Source organism: Chamaea fasciata, unplaced genomic scaffold (genome assembly GCF_029207755.1).
Source record: "Chamaea fasciata isolate MVZ Bird 193981 ecotype frontalis unplaced genomic scaffold, bChaFas1.0.hap1 SCAF_623, whole genome shotgun sequence".
Classification (NCBI taxonomy): Eukaryota; Metazoa; Chordata; class Aves; order Passeriformes; family Sylviidae; genus Chamaea; species Chamaea fasciata.
The window spans coordinates 51,372-61,670 of NW_027094708.1; the positions used below are offsets into that span (position 1 = coordinate 51,372).

Below are 10,299 nucleotides of genomic sequence, written 5' to 3' on the forward strand. Positions count from 1 at the left end.
CGAACGAAGTCTCCGCCCACACGCCGAAGCACCGCCCCTGTCTAAGGCTCAGTGGGGCCGAGGTGCCAGAGGCCCCGCCCCTTACTATTTGCGATGCGGTGTGGGCGTGGTGTTTGGGAAAGCCCCGCCCCCTCGCGCCAGCAATTTGGCGCTGGTGTCCTGAGTCCCGCCCCTTTGGGCGTGTCGCTACATGGCCGCGCCCCTTCCCGTTGATGACCGCCCCCCTCCCTGCCCGTACCCCCGGTGTCCCCCCCCGGCCCCGTTCGCCCCGTTCCGGCCCCGTTCGCCCCGGCCCGGCCGCCATGAGCCGCCTCGGGCCGCCGCCGCTGCCGCTGCTGCTGCTCGGGGCGCTGGGGGCCCTAAGCCCGGCCCCGGCCGCGGGTCAGGACCCGGCCCCGAGCCCCCAGCCCAGCGCCCGGCCCAACGCCAGCAGGTAACGGCACCCCCGGGACCCCCCGGGACCCCCGGGACAGGACAGGACACGGCGGCCCCGGGACGGGACCTCCCCCAGAACGTGGCAGCCCGGGACTCCCCCGCAGACGGGGCTTGGCCCGAGGCGGGACGTTCCCGGGACAGGACACCCTCGTCCAGGACCCCCGCGCGGTCCCGGACACCCCCCTGGGCACCGGGACCTTTTTGCTCCTCGATCCAGAACCCCAACCGCGAGCTGGGTGCCCCCCTCAGACCCGGGATCGCCCCAAGACTCCCCGGAACCCGGATCCCGCACAGCCCGGGACCCCTCTCCGGGGATCTGGGATCCCCCAGGCTCGGGTTTTCCCCGGTTCTGACCCCACCGTGTCCCCCCAGGCCGGTGTTTCCGGTGTTCCCGTGCGGGGGGGACCATCGCGGGGAGTCGGGGTTCATCGCCAGCGAGGGTTTCCCCCGGCATTACCCCCCCGGCAGCAACTGCACCTGGACCATCACGGTACGGACCCCCCGGGGCACCGCGAAAAAGTCCAGGGACCCCCCTCCACCTGCCTCCCAAGCCCACCCCGCTCACCCCGACCCATCCAGGGACATCCCAACCCCTCCGGGACACCCCAAAACGCGGGGGTCCCCCCTTGGCTGTCCCAGCACTTCCCCTCCTTGTGTCCCCAGGTGTTCCCGTGTCCCGCAGGGGGCTGAGGGACAGGTGGTGGCACTGCTCTGTGTCCCCCTGATGTGACTTCGTGCCGCCCCCCCAGAAACCCAAGGGCCACGTGGTAATGTGCCAATGTCCCCGGCGTTCCTGCTGTCCCTTGACGTCCACCCCGGCCCTTCACTATCCCCACGGCCCCCTGGGTCCATGGAGACCAGGTGGTGTCACCCCAAAGTCCCCAAAATCCCCGACACCCTCCCCCCCAGCTGCCCGAGGGCCGGCTGGTGACCCCGCCATGTCCCCCAGGTCCCCGAGGGCCAGGTGGCCACCCTGTCCTTCCGCATCTTCGACCTGGAGCCGGACCCACTGTGCCGCTTCGACGCCCTCTCGGTGTTCGGGGGCCACGGCCCCGGGGCGCCGCTCTTGGGGCGCTTCTGCGGCACCTTCCGCCCGGGGGCCCTGCGGGCGCCCCAGAACCGGCTCCGGCTGCACATGGAGAGCGACGGCGGCACGGCCGGGAGGGGCTTCCTGGCCTGGTTCAGCGCCGGCAGCCCCCCAACCAACGGTGGGTGACAGAGAGGCTGGTGGGGAGACCCCCCCCCAAAAAAAAAAACCAACAAAAAAAACCAAAAAAAAACAAAGGGGAGGGAGCACCGCCGGCGGGGAGCAGGGACAATCCCACGGGGACACCCCCAAAACCACCCAAAGACATCCCTGGAAACGTGGAGGACTCCAAAACCCTATAGAGACATCCCCAAAGTCTGGTGGAGACCCCAAAATCCCACGGAGACCCCCAAAACCCCCGAGGAGACGCCTCAAAACCGCGGGGGCTGAGAGGCCAAAACCCCTTCCAGGGGGTCCTGGGGGTCCTGGAGTGAGGTGGGGAAAGAGGGAAAAGCTGTGGGGGACCTGAGAAGTTAGGAAAAGTGTGATGAGAAAGCACTGGGAACGAGGAGAAAGTGTGAATGGAAAAGGAGGGAAAGGTGTGAAACTGAAAACAGAAAGGGAAAATCCCTAATGGGGAAATTGGGAGAAACGTGAGAAAATAATAATTAAAAAATAAAAAAATATTAAAAAAGAGGGAAATGAAAGATAAGTGTGAGGGAGAAATGGAAATGGAGGGAGACAAAATGGGGGGAAAGTGTGAGGAGAAAACAGGGAAACGAAGGAAAAGTGCAAGGGAAGAAAGGAGGGGAAAGCTGAGGAGAAAAGGAGGGGAAAGTGTGAAGGGTTGTGGAGAAAAACGAGGAAAAGAAAAAATGGGGGCGAAAAACTGAGAAGAAAAATTTTAAAATAATAATAAAAAAAAAAAACAACCTGAGGGGAAAATGAGTGAAAAGGAAAAGTTTGATGGAAAAACCAGAGGGAAAAATGGGGCAAAGTGTCAGGAAAAAATGAAGGAAAAACTATGGCACAAAATGGAGGGAAGAGCTGAGCTGGAAAGGGGGACAGGGAGCACTGCCAGCGGAGAGCAGGACACCCCCAAAACCCCCACGAAGACCCCCCAAACCCCCACGGACACCCCCAACTCCATACGGAGACCCCCCCCAAAGCCACATGGAACATCTCACACCCCCCAATCCACCATGAAGCCCCCCCAAAACCCCCCATGGAGACCCCCAAAACCACCCGAACCCCCCCCAAGCCCCCCCCCAATCCAGCCCAACCCTTTTGCAGGGCCCCCCCAGGGACGGCGGCGTTCGGGGGTCTTTAATAAACCCCATTTTTTCGGGGAGTCCTGGCACTATTTTGACGGTGAGTACGACCCCCCCCCTCGCCCCCAAATTTACAAAAAACATTCCCGGGGGGGGGTCTTGCTCCCCAAATTCCATCTCCTCCCCCCAATCCCAGGGTGGTTTTGGCAGAGCCCCCCCCAATCTCCCCCCCCCCCCAATTTTGGGGGTGTCTCAGGGACAGAGGAGACGCCGGCGGTGTGGGAAATGCGGGGGGGGTGTCCGAACGTGTCTGTGCCCCCCAAAAATGTGACCCCGCCCTGCCCACCCACCCCCCCCCAGAGCATCAGTTTTGTGGTGGGCGCCTGGAGAAGCCCCAGGGGAGCCTGAACACCCCGAACTGGCCGGAGGAGAATTATCCCCCCGGGATCAGCTGCTCCTGGCACATCGTGGCCCCCCCCGACAAGGTTTGGGGGGTCCTGGGGTGGTCGGGAGGGGGGACGGAGCGTTCGGGGGGCGGTTGGGGGGGGGTTGGGGGTCGTTCGGAAGTGTCAGAAGGATTTGGGGCGGTCGGAAGGAATTTGGGGGCTGGGGGCTTTGCAGGTGTCCGGGCGGGGGGCTGGGGGGGGGGGGGCGGGGGGAGTTTGAGGGGGACAGGAGATATTTGGGGGACGGGGGTCAGGAATCGCTTGGGGGGGGGGGTCACAAGGGAATGTCGGGGGTGGTCGAGGAGAGACCGGGATGTCTCAGGAGAATTCGGGGAGGGATCTGAAGGAGCCGGGGGCTTCGGGGGGCTCCGGGGCCGGGGGTTTGAGCCCGGATTTTGGGGCGGGGGGGGGATTGCAGGTGGTGGAGCTGCGGTTCGGGAAGTTCGACGTGGAGCCCGACCCCCACTGTCGCTACGATTACGTGGCCGTGTTCGAGGGGGGGGCGCGGGACGACGCGCGGCGCCTCGGGCGGTTCTGCGGGGAGGAGACCCCCGGGTGAGCCCCCCCTGAGCTCCCGCAGCGCTCCCAGACCCTGCCGAGCCCCCCATAACCCCGTCCGGCCCCCCCAGACTGTCCCCATCCCTCCCCAACCCACCGCGATCCCTCTGAAATCCCAAAACCACCCTTATCGCCCCCGGCAGCAACCTGACCCCCCAAACCCACCTGGGGCTTCCCCAAACCCCTCCCGACCCCTCCGGATCCCCTCTGCCCCCCCTGCCAGCCTCATGCTGACCCGCCAAACCGCCTCCCTGGACCCCCCCCCCCCCCGTGTCCCCCCGAACCCCGCCCTGACCCCCGTGTCGCCCCCAGCCCCATCGTCTCCAGCTCCCCGGAGCTGCTGGTGCAGTTCGTGTCGGACCTGAGCGTCACCGCCGACGGCTTCTCGGCCACCTACACCCTGCGGGAGCGGGGCAGCGCCCCCGAGAGCCCCCCGGCAAAGCCCCGGGGGGGCGGGAAGGGAAAGCCGCCTCCCAGCCCCAAAGCGGAGCCCCCCACGGCCGCCCCCGCCCCGGTCCCGGCCGCCCCCTGCCCACAGCGCTGCCGCCGCGCCGGGACCCTCCAGAGCAACTTCTGCAGCAGCGACTTCGGTGAGAAACTCCCCCCCCCCCCAAAAAAAAGCCGGGGGGCGGGACCCCGAAATGGGGCACGGGCGCTGGAGAATTCCCCAGAAAGAGGAGGGTGAGGATGGGGGGAAACTGTGACTGGGATCGCCCCGAAACGGGGTCGGGGAGGGGAAGGGGAGGTCGGGCCTCCCCGCCGAACCCCCAACCACGGCGGTGTCCGAGGTTTTGGGGAGCCTGACCCCCCCCATTCCTGCAGTGCTGACCGGGACGGTGAAATCGGTGTCGCGGGGGCCGCCGCAGGAGCCGGGCTGGGCCGTGGTCTCCGTGCTCAGCCTGTACAAGTCGGGGGGCCTGGGGGTCCCCCAGCCCGCCAAGGGGGCCACGCTGCGGCTGCAGCTGTCCTGCCGCCTCTGCCCCGCGCTCAAGAAAGGTGGGTGTGCCCGGGGGGCGGCCTGGAGGGGTCTCTGCGCTTCCCCCCAGGTCCTGACACCCCCTCCCAAAATCTCTTCCAGGCTCCAGCTACGTCCTGATGGGGCGGCTGGGGGCGGACGGGGGAGCCCTGCTGCCCCCCGACGCCTTCGTCGTGCCCTACCGCCCGCAGCAGCAGCAGGTTTTGGGGAACCTCAGCAAGCGGCCGTGCCGAGGGACCCCCTGAGACCCCTCTCCGAGCTCCCCCGGCCGCCCCCGCCTTGGGGGGACGCCCCCCGCACAAATGCAAATAAAGGGTGCAGAGATGGAGCGTGTGAGTGGCGGTGCTGGGGGGACCCTGCCCTTGCTCCGCACTCAAGGGGGGGGCCCACAGACCCGGCCCCCCCAAGATGGGACATCCCGAGACCTCCCCTGTACGTGGTGCGGCTCCTTTAAGAGGGGCGGTGGGCGGGGTGAAAAAAGGGGCGGAGCAGAATGGGGCGTGACCGGAATGGGAGAGCGTGGCTTCCAACAAGCCCGGGGGCGTTGCTTACGTCTGATTGGCTCCTTTACTCATTCCCGGGTTGTCAATCACTGCTGTGGCTCCTCATTAGTGGAGCCGCGACGCCCCGTGCACTCGCAGGGCTCCTATAATCCCGCCTTTGTGTCAATCGCGATTGGTTGGTCACACGTCGATCTCGGGTGCTGCTCCCGCCTCTTCGACTCCAATTGGCCGGTGCCGCCAAAATATTCGTGGCCGTTGCCAGGCAACGAGCCCCGCCTTCTCGTTCGCGATTGGCGAAGTGTGTGCCTTAGCTGTGATTGGCTGCAGTTGGGCAGCACGCCCCCTGACCGCTTAATGACGGTTGATCGGTTACCCCATCAATCAAAGGGCAAAGTTCCGCGCAGCTCCGGGCCGTGCCCCCCACTCACCCCCCTCCGATTCGCCGCCTCCCCGCGCGCCCCTTGTTCTGATTGGCTGCCGCTCAGGCCCCGCCCCGCGCGGCGGGGTCCGGAAGCGTCCGGGGCTCAGTCGGGCAGCGGCGGCCGCGGCGAGCGGAGCTCCGGCGTCGCCATGGCCGCGGGGGGCGGTGGGGGACTGTCGCGGCTGAGCTGCCGCCGCCGCTGGGCCGCCTTCCCGGGGGAGCCGGCACTGAGCGCGCCCTGGAAGAAGCAGAGGCGTCCGGCACTCTCAGCCTGGCCGGCCGGCGGCTGCGCGCCTTCCCGGCAGCGGCGGCGGCGGCGCTGGGACCTCAGCGACACCACACAGGCCGGTGAGGCCGCGGCCCCGGGGCAGGACCCCCGACCCTTCCCCACAGCCCGGGGTCACTCGGGGTGTTTTCCCCGCGCCCAGGGGGAAGCTGTGGGGGGCCCCGCCTCCCTCGGCGCCTCCCGGAGCCCGAGGCCCGCGGGTGGTGCCAGAGGCGAGTGAGGAGGGGCCGGGACGGGACGAGCCGGAGCGCCTGGTCCAGGCGGTCGGGCGGCTTCAGTTTCCCCCGTCGCGGCTGGGCGGCTCTGGGTTCCACGGACGGGGGCGGTTGGGATCCATCAGCACCCCTGTCCCCCGGCGATCTGTGTCCCCCGTCCCTTATCCCTAGGGGGGTCCCCGTTACTCCCCTTCCCTGCGGGTTCCCCTGTCGCTGTCATTCCCTGTCCTTGGAGATCTCTTGCCCCTATCGGTCCCCTCCCGAGGATGTCCCGTGCCCGCGGGTCCCCGTCCCCTGTCCCGCATGTCCCGTGGTGTCCCCCTCATCCCTGCAGACCTGTCGCGGAACCGTTTCGGGGAGGTGCCGGAGGCCGCCTGCCGCCTGGTCTCGCTGGAGGGGCTCAGCCTGTACCACAACTGCCTGCGCAGCGTCCCCGCCGGCCATCGCCAACCTCCAGGCCCTGGCGCACCTGGACCTCAGGTACGGCCCGGCCCCGAGAGGGACATCTGGGGATGGGGGGATTGTCCAGCGGCGCCCCGTGACCCCGGTGTGTCCCCCCCGCAGCCGCAACCAGCTGAGCTCTCTGCCCGCCTGCCTCTGCCTCCTGCCCCTGCGCGTCCTCAACGCCAGCAACAACCGCCTGGCGCAGCTGCCCCCGAACCTGGGCGCCCTGCGCACGCTGCGGCAGCTGGTGAGCGCCGGGGGGCCGGGGCCGAGCCCCCGCGGGGGCCGGGCTGGGGCCCCCGCTGAGCCCCGTTTTGCCCCGCAGGACGTCGGCTGTAACCGGCTGCGGGCGCTGCCGCCGGGGCTGGGGCAGCTGCGGGCGCTGCGGGACCTCAACGTGCGGCGGAACCAGCTGTCGGCGCTGCCCGAGGGTGGGTGAGGGATTTTGGGGAGGGGGGGTCCCGCCGCTTTGGGAGGGTCCCCGTCGATCCCGTGTGTCCGTGTCCCCCCCCCGCCAGAGCTCTCGGAATTGCCCCTGGTCCGGCTGGATTTCTCCTGCAACCGGGTGGTCGCGATCCCGCGCTGCTTCCGGCGGCTCCGGCACCTCCAAGTCCTGCTGGCCGACAACAATCCCCTCCAGTTCCCCCCCGCCCAGGTGAGGGGGGGCCCGGGGGATCCCCCCGACCCCCCCAAAAGCTCCACCTGACCCCTCTGTGCCCCCCCCCCCTCCAGATCTGCCTGAAGGGCAAAGTCCACATTTTCAAGTACCTGGAAGCCGAGGCTGCTGCCCATCCTCCCCCGGCATGGTAAAGGGGGGGCTCAAAGAGGGGGGACCCCTCCCCTCCCGGGGGTTTTTTGGGGTCTCTCAGCGCCGTTTGCCCCCCGCAGTCCCCCGGACGAGCCGTGTCCCCCTTCGGCAGCGGGGGGGGGCTGGGACTCCGGCTTCCACAGCGTCGACAGCGGCAGCAAGCGCTGGTCGGGGAAACGAGGTGGGATTCGGGGGCGTTTTGGGGGGCACGGGGAAGTCTGGGTGTGTACCCCAACCCACCCCCCCCACCTCGCACCCCCTTTGGCAACGTTTCAGTCCACGGACGAGTCCTCGGAGCCGTCCCGGCAGCACAGGGAGACACGCGGTGGGGCAGGTGAGGGCAGCGGGACCCCCAAAAACACCCGGGAGCTCCTGTCGCCTCCTGGGGATCCCCTGTCACCCTCCCTTGTCCCCCTCAGCTGGTGACAGTGACCCGGAGCAGCTGGAGGAGGAGCCCTTGCCTGAGGTGATGTCACCCCCCCAGCCCCTCTCTGATCCCCCCTCGAGTTTTGGGGTTCCCCCTCCAAATCCTGAGCCCCCCTTTGTCCCCCAGGAGCAGCAGAGCCGGACCCCGAGAGGTGACACCCCTGAGGGTATCAGGTGAGGGGCTTGGGGAGGTCTGGGGGCTCAGGGAGGGGTCAGGGGGGTTCTGACCCCCCTGTCCCCCCTGCAGGGTGGTCCCCATTTCCCGGCGACGCCCCAAAAACCTGGAGGTGTGGATGGAGAGGGAGAGGGAGAGGAGTCGGGACAGGTACTGCGGGTTTGGGGCTGGGGCGGTGCGTTTGGGGTTGGAAATCGGGGATGGGGCTGGGGGCGGGTTTGGGGCCTGGGGAATGGCGTCAGGAATGGGGACAAGGGACAGGCACTGGCTGCTCTCACCCCCCCACAGGGCCCACCCCCAGAGACCCCCCCAGATGACGCCGACGCCGGTGAGGACCTGGCTGACCTCGCTAGGCTCAGTCCCTAATTAACACGGCTCTTCACTACCCCCTTCCCCCAGGCTCAACCCTAATTAACAGGAGTCTTAATTTCACCCCCTGCCTCCCCCAGGACTCCGACGGAGCCCCCCGGCCCCCCCCGCAAAACCCAGCGCCCCCCTCGGCCCCTCCTGCTCCTCTTCCCACAGTGCCACCAAGCCAGGTAGGACACAGCCCCCCCTTTGTCCCCCCCCCCCGGTGCCCCCCAGGCCCTGAGCCCCCCATTTCTCCCCGCAGCCCCCCCCGGACCCCAACCAGCAGCGGGAACTGATCGCTGAGATGCGCCAGGTAACGACCCCCCCCTCCCCTCCCCATTTATTTGGGGGGGTGTTGGGGTCTGCTCCCCCCCTCACACGTTTTCGGGGGGCCCTGCTGTGCCCCCCACCCTCACAGAGCCTGGAGGCGCTGCTGCAGCTGCAGCTCCCGGACGAGCTGGGAGACTCGGAGCTGCTGGGCCGTGTGGCCGCCCGCTTGCGCCCCTGGGCTGTGAGTGGGGCCCCCAAAACACCCCCCTGCACCCCAGAATGCTCCCTAAACCCCAGGCCTGCCCAAAACACCTCCCTGAAACCTCCCTGCACAAGCCAGAACCCCAAAACATCCCCGACCCCCAGACGCCTCCCTGAACCCCTGAAACATCCCCCTGACCCTCCCAAAACCTCCCACCGCCCCCCGTTCTGCACAAAATCCTCTTCAGAATTCCTCGGAGACCCCTCTACCCTCCCCAGGCCCCCCCCAAACCCCCAAAAACCCCTTTTAGGGCCCCCCAGTCCCCCTGACCCCTTTCCTTTCCCCTGAACCCCTTTCCCGAGCCCCCCGACAGCTGCATCAGCCCAAGGAGCTCCCCTCAGAGCCCCCCCGGTGCCCCCTTTGCCCCCCCAGAGCCCCCCCCAGACCCGCCGGACGCCGCAGCCGCTGCCCTGCCCTGCCGCCGCTCCGGGCTCCCCGAGGTACCGTCCTGGAGGGTGGGTTTATCCGGGGGGGGTCCCCGCGCTCTCCTGCAGCTGACGTGGGGTGTGTCCCCCCCAGGTGAAGCCCCCAGACCCTCGGCGCCCTCCCCCCGGGCTGCTCTTCGCCCTCTTCTACGGCCTCCTCATGGCGCTGCTGGTCGCCGCCCACCGTGCGCTCTTTGGCTGCTGAGGGACCCCCGGGAGCCCCCCCAAAACCCCGGGGGGAGCCCGCCCCCCCGGCCTGGGGGATCCCCCAAACCCCCGGGGGGGCGGGGGTCCCGCCTCTGCACCTTTCCTTCCCCCCTCCCCTCTTTTCTTGTGCCTTAATGCTGGGGAAACTGAGGCAGGGAAGGGGGAGGGGCTGAACCCCTCTTAACCCCCCCCCGGGGGTATGACTTTAATTATTCATACTGTAATTAATTATAATGGGTTATTATGAGATTTATTATTATTATTATGAGTTGTCACTATTATGATGGGTTGTTATAATGAGCTGTTATACGGGACTGTGAGAATAATAACTTAATAATTACAGTTAATTGTAACTTAATTATGATGGGAGAATGTTAAAAACACGGATGACCAAAATTTATTGTAATTAATTATTATTAAAAATACTATATTTAACTATTTTATCGTTGTTACTATAATTGTTATAACGATGACTTTATTTCCAAGTATGGATGTCCCTCTCAAAATCATACTTGGTACATCCCTGTCCCTCTGTGACGACTCGGGCTCACCTGGTGGGACCAAAACCTTGCGGGGGGGGGGGGGGGCGGGGTTCAGTCCCTGCCCATCTGCTGCTGCCACTGCTCCGCTTTTTGTCCGTTTTCGCCCTTTCTGTGCCCAGAAGGGGCTGCCCCCGCCTCCAGCTGTGCTGCGCTGCCCCGTAAACACCCTCCCCAAATCACTGATTCCCCCGTTTCCCGGCAGGTCCCGGACGAGCCGAGCCCCGCGGGGGGGGCGGGGGGCGCCCTCCCCC

The 10,299-nt window shown here is 66.9% G+C and overlaps 2 protein-coding genes across 3 annotated transcripts; both read left to right on the forward strand.

Annotated features, from left to right (window-relative positions):
- The first annotated feature begins 19 nt into the window (after positions 1–19).
- Positions 20–5,041, forward strand: PCOLCE (procollagen C-endopeptidase enhancer). Of its 2 annotated transcripts, XM_066209078.1 has the most exons (9): positions 20–433; positions 808–925; positions 1,385–1,643; positions 2,756–2,833; positions 3,094–3,218; positions 3,598–3,734; positions 4,050–4,327; positions 4,560–4,733; positions 4,816–5,041. In XM_066209078.1, the coding sequence occupies exons 1-9, from the start codon at positions 213–215 to the stop codon at positions 4,956–4,958; spliced, it is 1,533 nt and encodes a 510-aa protein (XP_066065175.1). In that variant the 5' UTR covers positions 20–212; the 3' UTR covers positions 4,959–5,041. The 2 variants fall into 2 exon arrangements, with proteins under 2 accessions (XP_066065175.1, XP_066065176.1); XM_066209079.1 differs by lacking the exon at positions 2,756–2,833.
- An 80-nt stretch (positions 5,042–5,121) lies between these two features.
- Positions 5,122–9,947, forward strand: LOC136305762 (leucine-rich repeat and calponin homology domain-containing protein 4-like). Its single transcript, XM_066209080.1, is given in 21 exon segments — positions 5,122–5,145; positions 5,702–5,950; positions 5,952–5,985; positions 6,473–6,570; positions 6,572–6,618; positions 6,703–6,829; positions 6,908–7,013; positions 7,101–7,237; positions 7,315–7,388; positions 7,471–7,566; positions 7,663–7,724; positions 7,810–7,856; positions 7,944–7,990; positions 8,064–8,141; positions 8,280–8,319; positions 8,410–8,530; positions 8,606–8,655; positions 8,761–8,853; positions 9,247–9,279; positions 9,282–9,314; positions 9,394–9,947. Coding segments are annotated over 21 exon segments (1,707 nt in total). The 3' UTR covers positions 9,505–9,947.
- Positions 9,948–10,299: the final 352 nt, after the last annotated feature.

What these genes read in the sequence shown, in the direction of transcription:
- PCOLCE (XM_066209078.1), top strand. Translation starts at nt 213, where the DNA reads ATGACCGCCCCCCTCCCTGCCCGTACCCCCGGTGTCCCCCCCCGGCCC. An exon ending in GCCCGGCCCAACGCCAGCAG is followed by an intron (nt 434 to 807) that starts GTAACGGCACCC and finishes GTGTCCCCCCAG; the next exon opens with GCCGGTGTTTCCGGTGTTCC. An exon ending in TGCGGGGAGGAGACCCCCGG is followed by an intron (nt 3,735 to 4,049) that starts GTGAGCCCCCCC and finishes TGTCGCCCCCAG; the next exon opens with CCCCATCGTCTCCAGCTCCC.